We start from the raw sequence: 24,926 nt of genomic DNA on the forward strand, positions 1-24,926 counted from the left end.
AAAGCAGGATCCCACATAGGCAGAGGCTGAATAGAAGCCTAGGCATGTGTCAGCCTGGGTGTGAGTCAGCCAGATCACCTTGGGTCAGGGCTGAGGGCTCTGCAGATCAGTTTCCTGATGCCTTCCCCAGCTCTAGAGATTTGAGAAGTTTCAAGAAGGTAGTAGGTGGAGGTGGGGAGGGGCTGATCTGCATGTCTGAGGGACCTTGACCAATCCCCAAGCAGGAGGTTTGGCATGGGTTCAGGACAGCCCTCAGATATGATTGAGCCTGATCAGCAGGAAGTAGTCAGTGTGTTTTGGATGGAAAATGGAGTATGAGGCTGGGCTGTGGAGCTTGGGAGGTGGCTCAGGGAAGAGGCCTACCTACAGACTGATTCTGGAAGAGGGGACTTCCACTGTGTCACTGTCTACTAAGAGACCCTGAGCAGCAGAGAAGGAGTCAGCCCAGCAGAAGGCCTAAAGGCAGCCACAAACCCATAAAGCTAACAGAAAGGACAGTGTGAGTAACCCTACACCTCCTGGGCCAGATAAGGGGAGAGGGCAGTCAGGTGGAGAACTCAACTAGCTCCTCAGCTGGAACTGTTTAATCTTTGGTAGCTTTTGCAGCTTCTGGATACCCTTACCCAGGAGATCCAGAAGCTGCCTTAGTACTGCTGGGTGAAGAAGAGGATTCTTGTGGGGTCTGAGATGGTACACTGGAGAGCTGGAGTGTTCTCAAAGAAGAGACAGATTTTGCTTCTGTCCATAGACTTCTGCATAGTTTTTCCTTGTAGTTTACAGTTCCTTGGGCATCCCATGCATCCCTCAACCCCATCCAAGTTCAATGCCCCTTAATAAAGTACAAGAACAAGCCTAAGGACTGGTTACTATCTCATAGTGTAAGTGTGGAGGAAGAAGATGAGTGTTGCCTGGCTGTGCAGGACTGTAGGGGGCCCTTAAACTCAGCGACTCCTAAAGGGGCAGTGCCACACATACTTCCACCATACAGCATAAATGGACCCTATTGGCTGGCTGAAGCTGCTCAGATCTGCCATGTGCATAGTAACAATGTGTAGTTGGTGGCACCACCATTGATTAAACACTCTTGAAGTTTACAAGTCGGACCTGAATTGGTCATTCATGCGGAGGCTGCAGCGCACTTCGTCAGAATCTGAAAGACTGAAGGCGGAGGTTATTCTGTTCATTCAATCCTTCTATTTAGAAAGCATCTTCCATCTGTCTCACTAAACTCATATGAGACCTAATCGCTTCTCTTTCCAGTATGTTACTGAATAAAACCCAATGTCTCATTCTCTTATGGTCTGTTGCAGCGGAGAGTCAGGCGCTGGGAAAACGGAAAGCACCAAGTTAATTCTGCAGTTCCTTGCAGCCATCAGCGGGCAGCACTCATGGATAGAGCAGCAGGTGTTGGAAGCAAACCCAATCCTAGAAGGTCAGACTGTGGTTTTCATATCTCTTCCAGTATGTTAAACTTATAGCTCCTTGAAGCTTCACACTCTTGCTGTTCCTGTTTCAAACTCATGCTTTGCACTTTCAGCTTTTGGCAACGCCAAGACAATACGAAATGATAATTCCAGCCGGTTTGGAAAGTACATCGATATTCATTTCAACAAGAAAGGAGCCATAGAAGGGGCCAAGATTGAGCAGTATCTCCTGGAAAAGTCACGGGTTTGTCGACAGGTAGATGGAAAAGTGTCCATTATACATGTTGGAGAGTAGCGGTTAATTTTACCTTCTTACTTGTGTGTTTTGTGTTGCATTTCCACTTATATACTGCAATAAAGAGGAGAGGTAATGGAGAGAAAGACTCCTAACTACAGTACCATGTGCATAGAACCTAACTTTAGAAGCTGTAACAATACCAGGTATAACAGGTACTGTAATAGTAGCAGAAGTGCTGGGGGTATATCTGCTTTTGGCCTGGCAAGGGTGAACTGGGCACAGCATCTCTTGCACATGTGCTATCCAATATGCATCCTCCATCATTGACAAAGAGGACAAGAAAACATCTGCTTCCTCAGTCATTATTAAATTATTAATTTCAATTTATTATACAGTTAGGTCCATATATATTTGGACACAGGCACAATTTTAGTGTTTTTCAGGTACTGACCAAAACATATTCAAGCTTTAGTATAAAATGGATATGTGCTGAAAGTGCACACTCCGGTTTAATTTGAGGGTATGTACATCCAAACTAAAATTGTGCCTGTGTCCAAATATATATGGACCTAACTGTACATTTAACTCCTAATTATATATTAGATACAAATATGAATGCTTTGTTTCCTAGGCTTCAGATGAACGAAATTATCATATTTTCTACTGTATGCTGAAAGGGATGCCACCAGATCAGAAGAAGAAGTTGGGTCTAGGAAAAGCCATTGACTACAACTACCTCTGTATGGTGAGTGGGTATGGTGGTTGTTTTGACCATAAGGGCTAATGCCTAGGGCATTGATGGCAAACCTTTTAGAGACCGAGTGCCCAACCTGCAAACCAAACCCCCTAATTTATTGCGAAGTGCCAACACTGCAATTAAACCTGAATACTGAGGTTTAAGTTTAGAAAACGTAACCCATACATTACCAATAACAGAGCTTCCACTGACCACCAGCACAAGGGGGCAAAGTTTCACTGACCACCAGCACAAAGGGGCAAAGTTCCACTGACCACCAGCACAAAGGGGCAAAGTTCCACTAGACCACCAGCACAAGGGGGCAAAGTTCCGCTGACGAACAGCACAAGGGGGCAAAGTTTCACTGACCACCAGCACAAGGGGGCAAAGTTCCGCTGACGAACAGCACAAGGGGGCAAAGTTCCAATGACCACCAGCACAACGGGGCAAAGTTTCACTGACCACCAACACAAGGGGTCAAATTTCCAATGACCACCAGCACAAGGGGGAAAAGTTCCACTGACCACCAGCACAAGCTAAAATCTTGTGTTAATAAAAACTAATGTATTAAAACTCACAGCCAATCCAATATATATATCCTTGGCATCGCACTGACCGACCATGCGAAAGCTCCCATAGGTCTATCGGCCAATGTAAAGAGTTGCGCTTCTGCCCCAGTCAACTCATGTTTGGGAGGCTAACACGGTTTGATCTTTATAGAAGAAATAAGGGGTCCAAGTTTTCCAGTATTTTTCTCCTTACTCCTTGAGCATCATGGTCATGTTTTCCATTTCTTGAATCTCATTAATTCGGGCAAGCCAGTGTGTTTTTGTAGGGGGTAATGGATTTTTCCACAGTGCCGGGATGCAGGCTTTTGCCATGTTGAGGAGATATTTTAAGACAGAGTGCTTGTAATGTTTGCTTGACAGGGGTGTGTCATGAAGGAGAAAGACTGCAGGATTCCCTCCAAGGGATATGCCCGTTAGTGTGTGTATCGTCTGTTCCACCATAGTCCAGAAATCTTGCAAATTGGGACACTCCCAAAAAATGTGGAGTAAAGACCCTACAGATTTCTTGCACCGCCAACAAAGATTCGAGACCTGGGGGAACATACCATGAAGTACCTCTGGCATCCTGTACCATCCAGTGGAAAGTTTGTATGCTGTTACACAGTTAATATTTATGTTAATGTACATGAGAATTCATATAGTTTATTTTTTGTACCATTTCCTATGGACATTTCTATAGTTAGTTATGCTGCCATCCAGTGGCCTTATTTGGTAATGTATTTGTTTTTTATATTACCTCCCTGAGATCTATGACACAATTCCTTTGTATATGAAGCTCCTCCCTTCTTCTTGAGTTCAGCACTTCCTGTGTCATGGATGCAGCTAACAGACCACATGTAACAGGGACACATGTATTCTGCATAGTACGCTATGGAAAGTATAATCTTTTGACCGCATAATACTGGAAACCATTCATTCTGCTGTATCCTGTTTCACATGTACAGAATAAAGCAACTTCTGGATGAACACAGTATTGGTGAGTTCAAGCTATCTGATAAGGATTGTCCACAGTGATTATATCTGCTTATACAGGCTAGGCAGAGAGGTCTCACAAGGGATAAATCGCTATCACAACAATCTGAGTCAGAATAGTTTGTATCCCCCCTCCTGGGAGGCCTTATGGACAAAGAGTATGATTCTGTCTTTCTGCTTTTGAGAAAAAGTAATGTTCAGGTCCCTTTCCCAACACTGCAAAAATGGGAGTTCAGATGGATCGTCAGATGCTATCAAGGAGGTATAAAAATGAGAAAGCGAGTGAAGTAGGGGTTCACCAGCCCTACATATATTCTCGAACGAGGACGGCTCCCTCAAGTTAATAGACTCATTTGGTAAAGAGTACACAAATGCCCCCAGTTGTGCTCTCCAAAGAAAGTCCAAACTCGAAGAGAAGGCCTATTTTAACTCCTGGGACGTCATAAGATGACCATTCCTGGAGAAAGGAACTATGTGAAATAGTCCGCTCTTGGAGAGTGCTCTGAAGTCCCGGTAAGAATCCCGCTGCCCTTATAATGGGCATTAGAGGTCTTGGATGCAGGGAGATATCTGTGGCTTTAAAAATGGTGTTGCTCCTATCAAAGGGTGCTGTCTGATTGGTAATGGCAGAGAGGACCACGGGTGCCAAGGAAGGCCAGGCAAGGGTAGGTCGACTGTGGTTTGTTCCAGATGTACCCACAATTTTGCGTTGTGTGTAACACACCAGTCAACAGCATTTCTATTCTGACAGGAATAGAATACAAAGTGAATAATAAAAAAATGTAATGCGTGATTATTATAAATGCCCATTGGTGACTGATTGTCTGTAAGACCTCCATATGTTGGTCATTGCAGAAACTGACAGAGGGGCTTCTGAATGGAATGAGAGGTAGGCGAACTGATCTCACAACAGTGTACACTGAGGACAACATGTGATATGTCTGTTTTCTTCTTTTTCTTGCAGGGCAACTGTACAACTTGTGATGGTAGAGATGACACTAAGGAGTATGCTAACATTCGCTCAGCCATGAAAGTCTTAATGTTTACTGATACTGAGAACTGGGAGATCTCCCGACTCCTGGCTGCCATACTGCACATGGGGAACCTTCGTTATGAAGGTATTGACTATACAAATGCTCAGCTATCTTTGGTTTCAGTCTCTCAAAAGTAATTTTTTTTAATCATAGATTTCATTTTCAGTTTTTTTTAAAAAGAGAATTGCAGGATTCAAAAATAACAAACATAAATACTCATCTATGTAAATGCAGAATCAGATCAATGCTGCAGCTGTCCCCCACCGGCTCTACACGAAGAACTAAGTGACCACTGATCACTCAGTTCTTGGGTGGGCTTTGAGCAGTGAGTGCTGGAGGGGCAGGCAGTGTCAGTCACCACTTTGCTCTCTGCCCCTCCAATGCTCACTGGACTGCCAGGCTGTGGAGGGGGTGGGAGCAGCTGGCGCAGGCTCTCAGTGGTGTTCTGAGAGGCTGAGCCAGCTGCCAGTCAGGAATCTGGCTGAAAGCCAACATTATTGCTGAGATCCCTGTAGGGCCTGGATTAGGTCTACGGTCTATCAGCTAATAACGGGTTTTAACCTGCTGTCTTCAGAATTTGGGACACAGGGGTACGGAACTAAGTGCACTGGACACATATGGCCTAAAGAGCTTTGGCCATATTTCTCCTTTAATTGCACCCATGTAGTGATTATATTGGTTGGAAATAAAAAAAATTCACTGGTCTCTAGTGAATGGATAGGCTGCATTCTCAGTGATGTCACTGGTCTCTAGTGAATGGATAGGCTGCATCTTCAGTGATGTCACCTGTAATGTAACCGGACCCTGACTGCACTAGGGTATTTCTGTTAGACTCCCGCTTCTCTGTCCGAACACAGATCCACGGACACCACCGCTGACCATACAAGAGGAGACAGCACCAGACTTGAAGGAAACCAGAAAAAGACTGCTTTAGTTTAACACAGATACAAGATTTATACACAGGCCGGGGGAAATACATTTAGTAACAAGAGACACACAGCAGACAACTCCCACCAAGCCAATACACAAACACATACATCCCATAATAATTTGCTCCCAAGCAAGACACACAATAGAACAATGGGACAACCACATGGCATTAAACAATGAACAACCCCCCCACCTATACATGTATACACAATAGCAGGACATTCTACCCTGTACCCCTGACAGGCACAGGGTGACTTACACATAAGAGGGATATGGGGAGCTGAGACGGGTCTCCCCACCTCTCTTAAGGGGGCTGTGTTCCATGGGCCCCCCACCCAAAGTGACTCCTGTCACATCACCAGTCTCCAGTGCCTATATAAGCTGCATTTTTTGTAGTGCTACTGGTTTGCTATTGAATGTGCAGGGAGCATTGTCAGTGACGTCAGTGGTCTCTAGCGAAAAGATATTTTCAGTGATATTTCTGGTCTCTAGTGAATGAATAAACTGTATTCCCACTGATGTTCTTTATCTTAATATATGAGGTTTCACATTTGATAGTATCTTTGAATAATGTTTATTATTTTTGCAGCCCGAATGTACGATAACCTGGATGCCTGTGAAGTGGTTTATTCCACCTCATTAACTACAGCTGCAACACTACTGGAGGTTAGTTACACAGAAATTATATTTCTGATTCTGGTGCTGTTTTATAAACCTAAGACCTTTCCCTAGAAGTGTCAAAAACCTAAGTTCAAAAATGAACTCCATATAAATATGTTTTTATGGGACTCTATAGCATATCACCTATGGTAGTATAAATTAAATTATTCTTTGCAGCAAACAAAATTTAGGCCCCACCCACAATGACACCATATACATTTATGCAGTGACACCATACTGGACAAATCCTTCTTTTTTAAGCCTTCGATAAGCGATGTATCTCTGGTCTGTTGACTCATTCACTTTCACTGTGAAAATGAGACTGCTGGCCACCCCCCTGCTGGCCACGTTTCTACCAATGGCCAAGTCAACCACACATTAGTCTTCTGTTGGCCACAGCACACATCATTGTCCAATGACTACTCCCTGGAACTTGTCCACTGTTGACCACAGCACCCATGCACTGGTCTGCTGATGACCACAAGACTTGTGCACTGCTGTATTGATGGCCATGTCATGGTTGTCATTCACTGCTCCTTCGAACAATGCAAGTCTATGTGTTGGCAAGGAATAAGGCAGCCCATATATGATACAATATTTTTTCCTTCTACCATGGGTGGAAGGAAAGAAAATAGCTTGATTCAGTTTATGGATAGACTTCGGTACAACCAGCCTGCCCATACATGAATCGGATCTTGAATGGTCACCCACTCAACTGGCCAAGATTCGATCCATTCGGCTTACTGTGCTCCCTGCCTGGCTGATATCTTATCTCATCAATTAACTCCAGGGAAGTTTAATGCTACCCTTGTAGTGGGCCTTCCCCTGCACTGTAACGATTTGTCTAAAGTACCATAAAAAAGCACTTTAATTTACTTTCTTTCTCATACTTTGGGCTTCCTCCTCTCCATATGATCGGTTCCCAGAAGCCGCTTCTCTTCATCACTCCATTCCTCAGTCAAAATATGATGTCATCCCACACAATGCAGGACCAGCAGTCCTGCAATGTTAGTGAGGACACTGAGGGCGTGTCCACAATCTGGAGTTTCGGAGGGATGAGGAGAGTGCTGGCTGCCGGAGGAACGAGAGACAAGTTAACTAAAATTGCTTTTTAATGGTACCCTAGGCAAGAAGGAGCATTAACCCTTGCAGTGCAAAGGCAGCCTCACTGCAAAGGTAATTTTAAATTTCCCCAGAATTCAGCTATGAGAGTCATTGCACTGAGCTAGTATCAGCTTCTGGTAGCTAACCTAGTTTAAATACAATAAGGAAATATGGAAATTTTGAAAAAAGACCAAGTTGTCAAAATATGAATGTTATGTCAACAAATAAAACTATCCTCCTAACTAACTCATTAGTGAGCCCATAGATTACTCATTTTTTAGTGGTGGAAGGAACGAAAATCACTTGATTCCCCCCATCAGCACTGACTGTGTTGCTATTGTGTTCTGCTGGCAGAGGGGGGGGGGAGTGGGGAATGTGTCCTGGAAGTCTTTTTTTCCGAAGTGTGTCATTGTCACGTACCTGGGTAGTGAGCCTGACGTGAAGAGGCAGACCTCTCGTACAACCCCGGCTCGGGGACCGCTGAGAGTGGAACAGCAGTCGCAGGAGCTCGGTGGGGTAAGAGGGCCTGGGATCCGTCCGATGAGAGCTGTTGGACTGATGTGTAGCAGACCAGAGCAGGGTGCAGAAGGATCCGTGCAGGATGGATGGATGCGGGTGCACCGTGTAGAAAGTCGCAGAGTCAGACAAGCCGGTTCGGTATTGGACGAGACAGATCAGGCATAAACAGCAGGCAGGAGAGTAGTCGGGTCACAGGCCAGGCTCAGCAGCAGGAGATCAGTCAATCAGGAGCAGGCAGAAGAATAATCCAAGACAGGCCAGGGGTCAGGGCAGGAGGAAATCAATCAGTAGTCAGGAACAGGCTGGATTCGGCACCAGGGAACAATCACAGAAGTCAGGAACACAAGCAGGGGAAAAGACCATACGGCAACTAGGTATCCGCAGCAGCCAGTTTAAATAGCCCGCTTGGCGCCAGTATAAGTGACAGGCGTGCACTCACGTGTGCGAGTGCGCATGCGTGGGCGCGAGCACAGCCACGCGCGCCTCTGTCCAGGCACCCGCACATCTGTTGGTCTTCTCAGCACCCTGCGCATGCGCACATTCGTGCGCCGCGGTGCTCTTCTTGTATTACTGGAAGACCTTTCCTGACAGTCATGCACCCTCTGCTATTCGCACTGGATCTTCACAGTGTTGTCAAAACAGCGGCCTTTGAGCTGGATCTTCATCTTCTGGAAGAGGGCGAAGTCCACAGGAGCCAAATCTGGCGAGTAGGGTGGATGTGGAAATGAGAACATTGCGCCTGGGGATGAACTTGGCAGCAACACTGTGCATGTTCAAATCACACGTGAGGATTGCCTGGACTGTTCCGTATGACACACCAACAATGGCAGCAATGTTGTGGATTGTTCTCCGACGATCATCATGCACAAGTTGCCAAATGTTTTTGACTTTTTCGGGGATTGAGCTGTTTGAAGATCTTCTGATCTCTCATTGGCTTCCAATGATGTTCTTTCACTCTTGAAGCATGCTTGCCACTCAAAACACCTTGAACAACTCATTGCAGCATCGCCGTAAACTTGCCGAATCATGTCAAATACCTCTGTGGCCTTTTTGCCCAGTTGCACACAGAATTTCTTGTTTGCTCTTTGTGCTAACTTGCTGTCCATGATCAAATAGCAGACGTGGTAAAGCACGTGCTCAGAAAAGCACTAGTTGCACAGCTCCTGATATACACAGGACGATTTTTTTGGCACACTGACTTATGAAGGTCAGTGCTACCTGTGCATGCAACCTTGTGCTACCTTCTGTTGGCATGTTACAAAACTAGTCTCAAAACTTTTGCTATCACCTCGTATGTAAAAAATCAGACAGGCTGGTTGTATCTAAGTCGATCGATGGACCGACTTGGGTACATTCAGCCTGAGCATACATGGATGAAATCTCAGCTGGTCCCTGCTGAACTGGCCAAATTTCAATCCATGTATGGCTGGCTTTATAATAAGACAATTATATAACTTAATTATCCTTATCAGGATATCTGGGAGCTGCAAGTGTATCCAAATGTACACAAATGACAAAAGTGCTGATAACAGTCCATTTAGTCAAAGGGTGTAAATTGTAAAACCACAAAGCTGTATAACTGCGTCTTGTAGGTAAGGTAAATTAGTAGTAAAAATTATCAACAATTATATCTGTCCACTGTTCCAAAATGAGGAATAATCCTCTTATTTTTGGGACGTGAATGCGACATGTGAATGAATGAGACGTTAATACCTTCTGATCCAAAAAGGCTTTATTGTGCTATGCACAGTAATTTTGTATTCATTTAGTCTCATCTCACCATATTTGGTGTGGTTCTACTTTCTTGTTGAGTCCAGGGTTGCCACCTCATCCGTTTAAAACCAAACACATACAAATTACACAGGTTCTGTGGCTGAATAAGATGGCAATTAAACTCAGTTAAAGCCTTATCTGCATTAAATCAGCCTCAGAACCTGTGTAAATACAGTGATACCCCGGTTCAAGAACACTTCTTTTTACGAACAACTTGGTTCACGAACAAAAGAGTTCACAAAAATTTGCTTCAGTTGACGAACATGAGCTGCGGCCATCTTCCCTACAATGACACGTGGTCGTGGCTTCCTGTAGGCGAGATCGCGGTCACAGACAGACACTGAAAGTGTACTGTGAAGACACTTACAGTACTGAGAAGTTTTTTGGTGTGCATAAGGAGGAGCTGACTATGGAAGAACTTTCTGAACTCCACAGTGAGCAGCAGAAGGTGAGGAGGAGGTTAGCAGTAAAGCCATAAAATCCATTATGGAAAAATGGAATGAGTGCCATGATTTTTTTGAGGAGCACCACCCCAACATAACTGTAACGAACAGAGTGTGGAATCTGATGAACGATAACGTGGTCTCTCATTTCCGAAGCATTATGCAGTGCAATAAAAGACAAGTGACATTGGACAGATTTTTCACCAAAACTGAGCCTGCAGCTAAGAGACAAAGAAGAGAGGAAACCCCTGAAGGAGCTCTCCCCAATGTCCTTATGGAGGGGGACTCTTCCTCCGAACAATAACTTCTTCTTACCCGCCTTCCTCTCCTCCACGCCAGAAGTCGTTTCAAGTAATCTTAGTGTTCTCTCTCTTCATACTGTGCTGTACTTTGTTTCATATTTTGTGGTTCAAAAAGAAACAAAAAAAAAAAGTTCAGAACAGTTTAACCTTATTTACATTGAACCTTATGGGAAAATTTCATTCAGTTCGCCATCAAATTCAGTTTGTGACCATGTTCGTAGGGGTCAGAACGGATTAACCTGATTTACATTGAACCCTATGGAAAAATTTGCCTTGGTTCGCGCTCAGAGTCGTGGAATGAATTAAGTTTGTGAACCGAGGTATCACTGTAATATGTGTTCGGTTTTAAAGGGATGACGTGGTAACCTTAGTTGAGTCCCAAGTCTTACTCCATGAAAGCCATGGTTTCCATACACTGCACTGATGATGAAATAGCTAAGCCTTTTGACCGAAACCAGGGCAATTTTTGTCACCAGGCCACAAGGCCTAGCCATTGCACCTGCACTGGCACTGTTTTTAATTTTTCTTGCTTATTTTCCTTTAGACATGTGGGTTACCTGCACTGTATACACATCTTTTTCAGTTGGATTGTTAGGTGTGGGTCTTCAGGCCTACCCTGATGTCTAGGCCCTTAGATTCCTTCTCCCCCTGCCTTGGGGCAGTTCTCTTTGGGTGAGCCTCACCTGGTTCTCGTTGGTTAGCTCATGAGGAGTGATTCTTTTGGCTAGGTGGATCTAAGTGTGCTTTGTCCCCGTCAGGAGCCTTGTGCCCCATGGGGTCAGGGAAGGACCTTCCTCTTCAGGCATGACAAACTCCAAATGTATTTTTTAGTGTGTGTTCACTTTTTTGGTTAATTTCTGGTGGTTTATTTTTCCACACCCACAATGGGCTCATAAGAATAAACAAATTGGCTGCCTGCATCTTGGAATAAATAGCTCTGTAACATTAGGCTATATTTGCACTATATGACAGGGGTTCTGGATGTCCATCAGGCTAATGGGGCATACAACAATGATTTGCACAGCTTAACCCACTGTCCTGAAATGAGGCAAAATCCTCTTATTTTGGGGATATGTGATGGATATGTGATGGAAAGAAGGCTTTACTGTGCAACAGATTTACTATATAACGTGTTAAGTGGCGCATTAGGGAATAATTGCCCCTGTCGGTGGTAGGTCTGCTCCTAATACTGTTTTGCGTAATACTGTACTGTAATACTGTTGTATGTAATACTGTGTAACAGCTTAAAGCTGGTTATACACTAGGGATTCACCTATATCAGTATCGGTGCCCATACCGAGTATTTTCATGAGTACTCATACTCGCAAAAATACTCCTGATACCCTAAAGTGTTCCTAAACCCACAACAGTACAATCAGTCTGTATATGCAGTAAAGCATGCTGGTTATACTCACTGTGAAACTTAAGGGGTTAATTCTCTGCATTGTGTAAAAAGGCTGTTTGATCCTGTCTTCTCTGGCCCTCCTCTTGTTCAAATGTCCACGCTGATAAGACAGACTGAACCTGTAGCCCTTCTGCAAAGGTTATTTTTGTTTCTATTATAAAATTTTGCAAACAGGAAATTTTTCCCCTTCACTGATGTGCATTGATGAGGCTGCACTGATGAACGCCAGCACTGATGGGCAGTACTGATGGGTGGCACTGACTGGCGGCACTGCTGAGCAGCACTGCTGGGTGGCACTGTTGGCTGGCATTGCTGGGCACTGGTGGGTGGCACTGCTGAGCACGGGGGGTGGCACTGCAGGGCACTGATGTGCACAGGTGGGTGGCACTGCTGGGTTGCACTGGTGGGTGGCACTACTGGATGGCACTGCTAGACAAAGGTGGGTGGCACTGCAGTGCACAGGTGTGTGGCACTGCTGGGCGGCACTGCTGGGCACTGATCATCAGGGCACTGATCACCAGTGCCCTGATGATCAGTGCCAATCTTTTCTCTGACAATTGCCGGTGTCTTGGAAATTCGCTTTAACGAATTTCTCCTTACCGTGAGTACTCGCAGTTGGATGCGCAGAAATCCCCCATAAAGCTGTGCGAATCTCGCTTACCACGACTGCAGCTAAACTACACGATTCCTGCCCATCCAACTACTTTTAGCTTCTGTTGAGATGTGGGGGTGGAGCTCCGTTACCCTAGAATGATCAAACGACACTCTCAGGATGGTGTTGCAATTCACATAAGGCTGGTTTCAGACTCAGCTCTCTGTTTTATTAAAAATACACACATGCCCCCCACATGAATAAAGTCAATCCCCTCCCACCAAACAATGCAATGGGGAGTGCCTATACACAGGATGTACATTCCAATTGGAGCATAGCCTTTCCTATTATCTATCACTGGTCCTCCCCCATGAGTCTTCTGAGGTCAGCAGACTTCCTCCCCTTCCCCCCCATGAGCCACCTGAGGTCATATTTCCTGTCCTACTAGCTTCTATTGGTATGTAAATTCTTTGTACAAGCATTCCCTAAAAATATCAGTCTGTACCTGGATGGGCCCGATACGATCTTTATTAAAACACATACATCCAAGATACAGTTTCAAGTTGGTAATGGGTTGTAAGATATGCATAAGCCTACACGTGGAGTTCACACCGCTTGGCGCCTTGCGTTATGAAGCCCATGTGGTACTATGCTGCTGATATGTGGATACAGGCCCACGGTCTACTGCCAGCGACATTCGCATCGAATGCCGTGGTGGTATACACGCCGGTCTATAAGCGCAGATCTGCCATCTCATCCATTACCGAGCTGAGTACTGTAATACATACATTGTACATGCGCATGGCCCAATTGCAGCCTTCAGAGCTTTAATTAAGCCACATGAGAGACATATGAATAACACGAATATATGACACATTTAAAGTTCGACCAACAATACAAAATTTCCATGACACCGGTTATCAGTAGTACTTTCCTAATGCTGTGACAGTGTGAGGAAAGTACAGCCGATAACCGGCAACTGTATTTACCCGGTGATCTGCTGTGTCATTGGCCACAGCTGATCACGTGGAAAAAGGCCGCTGTGATTGGCCTTTTACTACATCATGTGATCAGCTGTGTCTGTAGGACACAGCGATCATGGAGATCACCGGATGCGCACCCCCAAGTGTGCGTGGGAGGATGCCATATGACGCCCTCTCAGAACTGGGTAACCGCACTGTAGCTGTCATTCGGCTATAGCATGGTTGCCAAGTGGTTAATAGATGATCGCCATTTATATCCGCTAGTCCATAGAAATACATGTGTCCGTTTTTCATGCGTAAACGCCCTTGTGAAAGGACCCTAATTGTACAACTATGTGCCCATTGGGTGCTGAAGGACAGGAATACATGTTGTTACCACTAATGCCGGGTGGATATAATGCAATTTTGCAGTGGCTGCTAAGTGATTTAATTGCTGTCATAGTGCCATATTTTTTCAATAAAAATTTACCAATTAAAACATTTTTAAAGTATTGTGTTCTGCCAGCAGGGAGCCTTCCAACAATTTGAGAAAAAAATAATATTTTTGACTTTTTGCTATTAAACATGTCCAGTAAAAAATTTTATGAAATCAAATTTCATCATAAATGTAGGCCAAAATGTATTCTGCTACATTTCTTTGCAAAAAAAAAATCCAAATACATGTATATTGGTTTACGTGAAATTTATAGCGTTTACAAATGGTGGTGTATATACTGGGTTTTTTTTCTTACTAGTAATGGCGACGAGCAGGGACTGCAGGACTGCGGCGGGCATTCTGATACTGGGGGGAACTGACTTGGTGTCACTGACATCCCCAGTGACACCAATACAGTGATCAGTGCTAATAAAAAGCACTGACACTGTACTAATGGCACTGGGCAGCAAGGGGTTAATTTCTGGGGCGATCAAAGGGTTAACTGTGTCCTATTTTTTTTTTCCTACTGTGTGCTGTGTGTGTCTTTCAGATGCTGCAAAGAGCCATATAGGGCATCGGTTCCAGTAATCGCCCCCCCCACCTTGCCCATTACCCTCTCTGCCCACATCCAATTCACCCAGCTGCTTGGGCCCCCCTGCTGGCCTGGGCCCCAAACAAGAGGACTGGTGGTACCCCCTTATCCACAGCCTTGCGTATATATACGTGATATTGCGCACCCGTGCCACGCTGTAGCAGTATTTCTGCTATAGGGCGGTGGGGAAGCGGTTAACAACTGATGAGTCATCAGCTGTCAGCGTGGTTCCCCTCTGGCAGCTGAATGTAAACAAATCAGCTGCTGGCAATTAAAATGTCAGGAAAAAAACAGCTTGAGTTCCCCCCCAATCCATGCCTGGCCCTTCAGGTGAGCGAGTGAGTTCCCCCCCCCAAAACCATACCAGGCCACATACCCTCAACATGGGTAAGCACCTTGTCCCCATGTTAATGAGGACAAGGGCATCTTACCCACAACCCCGGGCTGTGATTGAGGGGTCTGCAGGGGGTGACATCAGAATATGGAAAACCCCTTTTTTTAAGAGGGCCCCCAGATACTGCCTCTCCCCATGTGAATGAGTAGGGATATGTAGTACCCCTACTCATTCACCCAAAAAGTGAGTAAAAACACAACATCCAAAAAAAATTGTCCCCAAAGCAGATCTAATGTCAATTACACGGGAGGGCCACCAACCCCCCCAAAAAAAGAGCTACGCACCTGATGCTGGCTCCTGCCATCTGCCAACTCTACCGTCTGACGTCTAAACTAAGCGTTGGGGCCACCCAATGATGTCACCAGGTGACCCAGCTCCCTTGTGACGTCATCAACCCAGTATGCCCTTGGTCTGCCAAACTAGATGCGTGGACAAAGGCCTGATATGGATTGAGGGGGGACCCATGCTATGTTTTTCCTGAATTTTTAATTGCCGGAACCAGCTTTGTTTACATTCAGCTGTCAGCTGGGAACCCTGCTGAAGGCTGATGACTCATCGATTATTAAGACTGTGGCCCCGCTCTTTAATGACCATGATTTTTCTGGTTGTTAAGGATCCTGGCAGCCGCCCGCTCCTTAACAACCAGCTTAAAGTCACACAAAGTGCAAAATTCAACATGCACTTGCATTTTTGGTGCAGTTCCATTATAGTTCCAAATCGCAAATCGCAATCTGCTGCGAGAAAAAAGTCCCTGGCCCTCTAAAAAATCTGCATCGGCTCAAAATGCACAGACGTTAACTAGATCCATGGGAAATCCTGTTAAATGGACTGTGGTGCGTTTCTGCAAACTGGGAAGTTCACTGAAATCCCGATAAGTGTGAACCTAGGGGTAGAGGGTTAGTGTGAAGGCAGTGTGTACTAGGCACTTATAGTCGGCTAAATACTACCTCTGGTTGCAGCAACACTCCATGCTATTCCCACCTACTAGCTGTCCAATTAGCTGCAGCCACTTTGTAGGCGGCTAAAACTCTGCAGAAATGCCATCTGTGGCCCCACATTGGCTGCATCCAGGGGCTCTATTTGTATGTAGGGCAGGAGAACTGCTCAGATTGTCTAGTCAAATCCAGGTATTATTATTATATAGGAATTAGATAGCGCCAACAGTTTGTGCAGCACTTTACAATATAACTGGAGACAATACAGCAACAATACAGTTCAATACAAGAGGGTTAGGAGGGCCCTGATCCTGGGAGCTTACGATCTAAGAGGGAGGGGCTGAAGGTACAAAAGGTAGTAACTGTGGGGGATGGACTGGTAGGAGGAATAGGAGATTCCATTATTAGCTGAAGGCGGGATAGGCTTCCCTGAAGAGATAGGTTTTCAGAGATTGCCTACAAATGTAGGCAATAGCCGGACAGATTGGGGTAGAGAGTTCCAGAGGATGGGGAGGCTCTGGAGAAGTCCTGGAGATGAGCATTAGAGGAGGAGACAAGAGAGCTAGAGAACAGGAGGTCGTGTGAGGAGCGGAGAGTACGGTTTGGGTGATATTTGGAGACAAGATCGGTGATGTAATTTGGGGCAGAGTTATAAATGGCTTTATATGTTATTGTTAATGTTTTGAATTTTATCCGTTGGGCAATGGGAAGCCAGTGGAGGGATTGGCAGAGAGGGGTGGAGGACATGGAGTGGAGACCAGTGGAGGGATTGGCAGAGAGGGGTGGAGGACATGGAGTGGAGACCAGTGGAGGGATTGGCAGAGAGGGGTGGAGGGCACTGAGTGGAGGCCAGTGGAGGGATTGGCAGAGAGGGGTGGGGGACACGGAGTGGAGACCAGTGGAGGGATTGGCAGAGAGGGGTGGAGGGCACTGAGTGGAGGCCAGTGGAGGGATTGGCAGAGAGGGGTGGCAGATACAGAACAGTTAGTAAGGTGGATGAGTCTGGCAGCAGCATTCATGATAGACTGAAGAGGGGATAGCCTGCGATGAGGTCGGCCAATGAGGAGGGAGTTACAATAGTCAAGACGAGAAATAACCATGTTAAGTCCTCATGCACACGGGACGTTTTGATAACCCTGGTAACGTTAGCTGTGTAAAGTCACGTTAAAAACATAACAAGCTTTTTTGTAGCATTTTGCCGCGTTTTTCCATATTTGTGTTTCTTTAGTGTTTTTTAGCATTTTTTTTTACCAAAAAAATCCAAAAACAGTGGTTTGCAGAATTTTGCCGCGTTTTGCCATGTTTTCAGCATTTTTCAGCATTAGAGTGTTTTTACAGCTAAAAACTCCTCTAGAAACCCGCTAGTTCTGTTTTTTTTTCCAGCCAAAAAATGTCCCTGCCAAAAAACGTTGATTACAGTCTATAGGATACCATGCTGGGGGGTTTACTTGCTGTAGAAAAAAGCATCAAAAGCCAAAAACAGCCGCTGTAAAAATGTCCCGTGTGCGTGAGGACTAAAATTTATGAGATTTTAGTGATTGGGTTTGCATTTACTTTTACAGGTGGGACCTCAGGATCTCATGAACTGCCTCACGAGTCGAACTATTATCACCAGAGGAGAGACAGTGTCCACCCCTCTCAGCATGGAGCAGGCTCTGGATGTCAGGGACGCCTTTGTTAAGGTATTGAACAGCCCGTCAAATGTATGACTTCAGTTTTTGTTCTATATGACATGTTTTGTCTTGTGAACATTAGAAGGCTGAGAGTGACATAAAACTTGAATGAGTCTAGTAAGAATTTATCTTTAACAGGAGATCAAAAAGCCAACATGTTTCAGGGGCTCAGAGCTCCCCTTCACCAGGCACAAAGAGAAGTCCAGACAGTTGCACTCCCTTAATATATAAAGCAATCTCTTTATTAAATCATAAAATATCCATAAAAGCAGTAACAGATGTACACACAAGAGAGAGAGAAAGAGGCTGACGCATTTCACACTTGCTATGTTTCCCCACAAAAAGTGCATTTTGGGGGTTTAGAGCTGCCCTTCATCAGGGCTAAGAAACAAGATAACATAAAATAATATAAACTGGGGATCTAGAGCTACAAACACAAAATCAATTGTAAAATATCTACCGTAATTAAAAGATCTGTGCTCTTGAAAAGTATATATTGTACTGTAAAAACATCTGTCATACTGCAAAAAAAGTCTATAACTATAAGTCTAAATAAAATCAGCACCAAAAGTAATAAAAGGATAATAGGAACTACAAAGAGAGCATTACATCTAATAATTTAAATTGATAAAAAGATGTTCCTATTACCTCTGTATAACTTTTGGTGCTGATTTGTTTTACACATAGCTGTTTTTACAGTACAGTATATACAGTAGTTTTCTAGAGTACTTAGCTTATATATTTATTTTTGATATTGGGTTATTTTACTATAGAATGTGTGTCTATAGCTTTAGGTTCTCAGTTTATATTTTGTTATGTTATCTTGTTTCTTTGTCTTGATGAAAGGGAGCTCTAAACCCCAGAAATGTGTTTTTTTTGTTTTGTTTTGTTTTTTACTTCTTGTGGGGAAAAATGCATTTTTACTGGACTCATTCAAGTTTTGTGGTGCTCTCCTCTCTCTGATGATCTCCATATTTCTCCAGGGACCCCCTTAGTGACCCTGGTTGACCGGGAGCTGCCTCTGAAAGTCGCATCCTTAATTTGATTTCTGCCTACCCTGGGGTTCAGCGCTCCACCAATACATATGTAGTCTTGTCTGAAGGCAGAGCTGCAGACTAATGCAGGCCATAGATGGACCGTTTCTTGGCCGAATTGTCGATCGATAAACGAAGAATCGGTCGGTGCCATTTCCGATGCTGCCACCAATGCTCACAAAAGAATGGGACAAGAAACCAGTTTGACAGCGACAAGGAGCACACCATACAATGTGACAGCAATACAAATACATTATGTTTTTATTTGGATACAAATGGATACATTTGTTGCAACCGCAAGACTTTTTCATATAAAATATAATAGCAGAAGAAGAACAGAGCCGCCGTTCAGTGACACCTGTACATTCCATAGCGCAGTACAGAGCAGTCACAGGGCAGGCAAAGGCCAGGACTGAGAATGGTGCACTGAATTAACTGCTTGTGAGGCAGCAACTTCTTCTTTTTCTTCATCTTCTTCTTTTTTTGTCTTCTTCTACTTCTTAGGATATCTGCAGTACATCTGCTGAAACAACTGTTTTTTTTTCTACTCCTATAAACCTATCTTTACTTGGAAAATAGAAAACTTTAAAGAACCTTTTTAGAACCTCATTACCCTTTCTAGGAATACAATTTAATTTTGGACTTTCAGAAAAAAAAAATAAAAAAAATTATTTTTATATATATATATATATATATATATATACACATACATATATATATATATATATATATATATATATACACATACATATATATATACATACATATACACACACACACACACACACGTGTGTGTGTGTGTGTGCATTTACAGTAAAAAGAATGCTGCCAACCTTGTAGGTCACAGCTCATGTGCAGATTTTCCAACATGACCGATAAAAAAACTGCAAAAACCAGAAAAACAGCTGACCAATTAACCCACAAACAGTGTGAAAATCGGCCGATTTTTTTATTTGGCCGAAAAATCGGCCGATTTTCGACCTGTCTATGGCCAGCATAAGGTCTCTTCTACAAGACTCAATATTTGGAAGCAACATGATTAACCATTTGCCGCCCGCCCTATGGCCGAATGGCGGGCGGCAAATGTCATCAGCGTTCCGGGTGGACGCCATATGGCATCCTCCCGCACATGTGCAGATTGCGCTCCAACAGAGCAGCGCAGCGGCCCGATCTGTACCTCGGACACGGCCGATGACAGATCTGAGTATCGGCCCCGTTGCCGGTAGGTACCATGTGACCTGCTGTGACGAATCACAGCAGGTCACATGACAGTTGTATAGAATGGATGGCTTCATTCATGCCATCCATTGTATACTACTGCCTAGCTGTGAATGGTCACAGCTAATCACATGCACATGTCATGTCAATTAGCTGTGGCCAAATCACAGCTAAGCACAAAAAAAAAAAAAAACCCTGAATGAATTGATGTCATTCAGGTAAATGCTTGCTTATAGCAAAGTAATTCTTTGCTATAAGCAAATTGTGTAAAAAAAAAAAAAAAAATACTGATCACTTCCCCAAAGTAATACAATGTTACTATGGTAACATTGTACTACTTTGGTCCTAGTGAAATATGAAAAGAAAATTAAAAAAAAAAAGAAAAAAAATGTAATAAAAAAAAAAATATATATAATTTTTTTTTTCACACTCTCACCAGTCAGTGTCCCTGATCACCACCATGCCAGTTATATGATGACGCTGTACTGCACTGGTGACAATATGTAGAAAAAAAATAGTGAAACTAATTGTTTTAATTTTTTCATTTTCTGAAAAATTATGACAAAAAAAATACAACTTCAAAAAACTTGCCATGCCTCTTATGAAGTACGTCAGACTGTCTACTTTGCAAAAAGGGGTCATTTGGGGGATATCTGTACTGTTCTGACATTCTTGGACCTCAAGAAATTAGATTGGTCATCAGTACTTCAGGATTGATCAATATTCAGATCTATACCATAGTTTGTGAACTCTATAACTTTCCTACAAACTAAATAATACATCCTAATTTGGGTTATTTTCACCAAAGACATGTAGCAGAATACATCTCGGCCTAAATTTATGAAGAACAATTATTTATTTGTAAACTTTTATAACAGAAACAAAGAAAAACTTTTTTTTTTTTCAAAATTTTTGGTCTTTTTTTGTTAATTTAGCAAAAAATAAAAACCCCAGCGGTGATTAAATACCACCAAAAGAAAGCACTAGTTGTGTGAAGAAAATGATAAAATTTTAGTTTGGGTACAATGTTGTATGACCGCGCAATTGTCATTCAAAGTGTGAGAGCGCTGAAACCTGAAAACTGGCCTGGGCAGGAAGGTGTAAAAGTGCCCGGTATTGAATTGGTTAACATTAGCATCCACAGCAAAGCCAAGAGTTACATCATTTCCATGGAGGGTTGTGCTAAAGCGTGACATACTCTCTTTTCTGTATGGTAGGGCATATATGGACGCCTGTTTGTGTGGATCGTGGAGAAGATTAACGCCGCCATTTATCGACCTGTCTCCAATGAGCCTAAACTGATGAGAAGATCAATTGGTCTGTTGGATATTTTCGGGTTTGAGAACTTCACTGTAAATAGGTAGGCTTACCTCACATTGGTTAAACCTTTCATAAGAGAAATACATAGGTAGCTCTCCTTCTGCGAGTAGTACGTAGCATACAGATCATGAGGTCTAACTGCACCTTGTCTTCACTGGCTACATTACATACTGTATTTATGTATTACATATATATTGTACATTCACATCAGTCCCTAACCCTCAAGGGGCGTACAATCTAAGGTCTCTAACTCACATTCATACATACACATACTAGGGACAATTTAGACAGGAGCCAATTATCCTACCAGCATGTCTTTGGAGTTTGGAAACCCACACAGGCACGGGGAGAACATGCAAATTCTAGGCAGGCAGTGCTGTGGTTGGGATTGGAACCAGCAACCCTAGTGCTGCTAGGCTGAAGTGCTAACCACTTAGCCACTGTACATATTTGCTCCAAACCAATGACTGACAATCTATAGACAGAGGATCAGCTCTAGAGTCAGGCAACCAACAATTTCAGATAGGTAGGTAGCATACTCATTTTTTTCTCATAATAGCTTTACTTTATAAGGTTTCTCTACTAAAGGAAACAAGTGGATACTTTCATTCCTTACCTCTTCCTTTGTGAAATGGTAATCGACTTGCTGTCATGCTGATCCAGGGGCTTCAATCATTTCTGAGCCACTGACCCAAAAAAAGCATGCAGATCAGTTTATCTTCGCTGCATGTTTGCTCCAGGTCAGTGACTGAGACAGGTGGTTGTGTGCTACAGTCGGAGGATCAACATCTGTATAAGAGCTGTGTAAATCTCAGGATTCTATGGACAGAAATATAAATCCATTGGTAGGTAAAATAGCCCCCTTATATGTGTATCTCTACCCCCTTGGGGGTTGCTAAGAGAATTTGGGTCCCCCTATAGCCCTGCCCAGCCAGTCATTTAACCTTTTTCCACACAAGCTTTCATCCGGACACAGAAATCAGTCCTTGGGAGTTGGTTTTGTTATTTTATTGAGGGGATTAGAGCTTGGATAGGGTAAGGGGGGTATAGGATGCCCAATGGAACCGATATCTGAATACAACTTCCTGAATGATCCACAACTTCTCCTTCTTGAAGTAACACAGTCTCTGTTGGAGTGCTAGCCAGCAGCTACTGGTTGTCCCACCCCAGACCCTAGATGAACTCCTCTTCACCCAGCAATCTGGAGACTTTCTTCCTGAGCAGGGGATCTGGCTCCTGTCCCTTTACATGGGATGAGCAGTCAATAGAAGGGGGCTAATCTAGTTTCCCACCAGAGTGCTCCTTCCCCTATCTGCCCAGGTGGTGTAGGTGCACTCACTCAGATCCTCTCCTGTACTGCTTGTGGGTTGGCTGCTGCTACCAGGCCTATCAGCTGGGCTGCTCCATCCCTGCCATTCACGTGGTCCTCCCTCAGGGGGCCAGTGAGTCCAGAGTTTTCCTCCTTTCCAGCTCCAGGCTCGCAGGCAGACCCCATCTTACTAGCCCTCCTGGCAGTCTTCCTCCTCCAGCCTCACATCTTCCTTCAGCTCTCTCTCTCTACACCTCTCCCACCACATTCATTCTACTGAGCAGACCCCTACACTTTCAAGGGAGTCCCAGCCCCTTGCCGAGCCTTCTGTTGGGGATCGGCTGAGGTCCCTCAAGAGTGCAGCCAACTAATCTTCAAATCCTCCCACTGCTTCCAAGACCCTCCTCCGAAAGCCTCAGACCAAGGGGAAATTCCAGAGGGGCTGGCCTGCAGAGTCTCCCAGTCCTGAACACAATTTGACCTCTCTGGCTATTACACCCAAGCTGCTAACCAGCTCCTAACTAACCATTAGGGTCTAGCTCCCCCTAGCTGCACTAAGAGGGCACTACATACAGTATGTAATATATATTTTCTCCAATCCTACGCCTAATCGTGGTGGAGAACATAACCAGGTGACTTTTAATGTGCCACAGAGAAGACATATCCATAAAAACAACATCTTTAATATAAAGTTAAACATCATTTAAAAACTTTTAGAAGTTACAGCCAACATATCAAATTCAATACTACCAGAGTATATCTGTTATTCCAAGGTAGCATAGTGGATCGATGCGTTTTGCATTCACCTTGCTTCCTCAGCATCTACTCTCTTGAATTAACAAGTGATATGTCTGCAAGATATTACCAAAACAAGATCCTCGGAGCAGGGAAATGAAAGAATGAAAGATGTCTCTCTGCACTGTTTTCCTTGTAGATTATGCGTTACTGTTTGAAAAGATCTGATATGATGGGGAATTTGAAAGTGTGGTACACTTTAAAATTTTTGGATAGAATAGCAAATGCCTCTTAAATCTGGAAATATATAGGACACTATTGAATTATAGTAGTATCAGAGACATCAACTACTTCTCCAAGACGTGCTATTAGATTTTATGGGAGTCCTTGGTGACATCACTCTTCCATTTCCCTTTTATGGGGATCTCATTTTGATAATATCTTGCAGCCATATCACTTGTGAATTCAAAGGGAGTTGATCCTGAGGAAGCAAGACGAACGTGAAACGTGTTAATCCACTATGCTACCTTGGAATAACAAATAAGCACTAGTAATCATATTATATTTGATATGGTGAATGTAATTTCTTATGTTTTAACTTTATAATAAAGATGTTGTTTTTATGGATGCCTGTCCTCTGTATGGCACATTGAAGTCCTCTGGTTATGTTCTATACCAGGGGTCTCCAAACTTTCTAAACAAAGGGCCAGTTTACTGTCCTTCAGACTTTAGAGGGGCCAGTCTGTTGCCATTGGGAGTTGAAATTGTCCTGGTGTCATTGGGAGTAAGCAATGCATTTTTGGTATTCAGGGGAGGAATAGTGCCCCATTGCTGGTGTCAGTGGGAGGAATAGTGCCCTGTTGTTGGTGTCACTGGGAGAAATAGGGCTCCATTGTTGGTGTCAATGGGCCCCATTGCTGATGTCAGTAGCAGGAATTATGCCCCATTGCTGGTGTCAGTGGAAGAAATAGTGTCTTGTATCAGTGGGAGGAAAAGTGCCTCAAGGGCCGGATAAAGGCAAGGGCCGCAGTTTGGAGACCACTGTTCTACACCATGATTAGTCGTGGGATTGGAGAAAAAAAGATATATTACATTTTGTGAGTCTGGGCTGGTGCCATAAGAGGCAATGTTAGGAGGGTTTCATCCACAATATAATACAGGGGCCCCCTTATATATATTTCCTTTGTAGATTTAGAGTTGTGCCTACAGTTCAGGTTTAACTCTTTACCATACTCCATTTTCCAGCTTTGAACAACTCTGCATCAATTTTGCCAATGAGAATCTGCAGCAATTCTTCGTCCGTCATGTGTTTAAGCTGGAGCAAGAGGAGTACAACCTGGAGAACATAAACTGGCTGCACATCGAGTTCACCGACAACCAGGATGCGCTGGACATGATCGCCATTAAACCCATGAACATCATCTCACTCATTGACGAGGAGAGCAAGTTTCCAAAGGTATGGCAGCTATCCTTGAAAAGGCCTTCAGTCCAAGATCAAAACATAGAGGAGTGATAGCAGAAAAGGATCAAGTGGTCCATCGAGACTATTCTTCTTTTTTTTTTTTGGGGGGGGGGGGGGGTTTGTTTTGTTTAAATTTTTTTGTCTGAATCCAGATT

The 24,926-nt window shown here is 43.9% G+C and overlaps 1 protein-coding gene across 1 annotated transcript in view; it reads left to right on the top strand.

Annotated features, from left to right (window-relative positions):
• MYO7A (myosin VIIA) overlaps positions 1–24,926 on the top strand; it is a 305,599-nt gene that overhangs the window by 78,605 nt on the left and 202,068 nt on the right. The window contains exons 5-12 of the mRNA XM_089676754.1: positions 1,311–1,432; positions 1,538–1,680; positions 2,294–2,407; positions 4,904–5,057; positions 6,493–6,569; positions 17,583–17,702; positions 21,163–21,305; positions 24,555–24,765. Of these exons, the coding sequence (XP_089532880.1) occupies positions 1,311–1,432; positions 1,538–1,680; positions 2,294–2,407; positions 4,904–5,057; positions 6,493–6,569; positions 17,583–17,702; positions 21,163–21,305; positions 24,555–24,765 (1,084 nt within the window). The remainder of the gene's footprint in view (positions 1–1,310; positions 1,433–1,537; positions 1,681–2,293; positions 2,408–4,903; positions 5,058–6,492; positions 6,570–17,582; positions 17,703–21,162; positions 21,306–24,554; positions 24,766–24,926) is intronic.

This window comes from Staurois parvus, unplaced genomic scaffold (genome assembly GCF_062004578.1).
Source record: "Staurois parvus isolate SC_StPar_1 unplaced genomic scaffold, SC_StPar_1.0 ptg000173l, whole genome shotgun sequence".
Classification (NCBI taxonomy): domain Eukaryota; kingdom Metazoa; phylum Chordata; class Amphibia; order Anura; family Ranidae; genus Staurois; species Staurois parvus.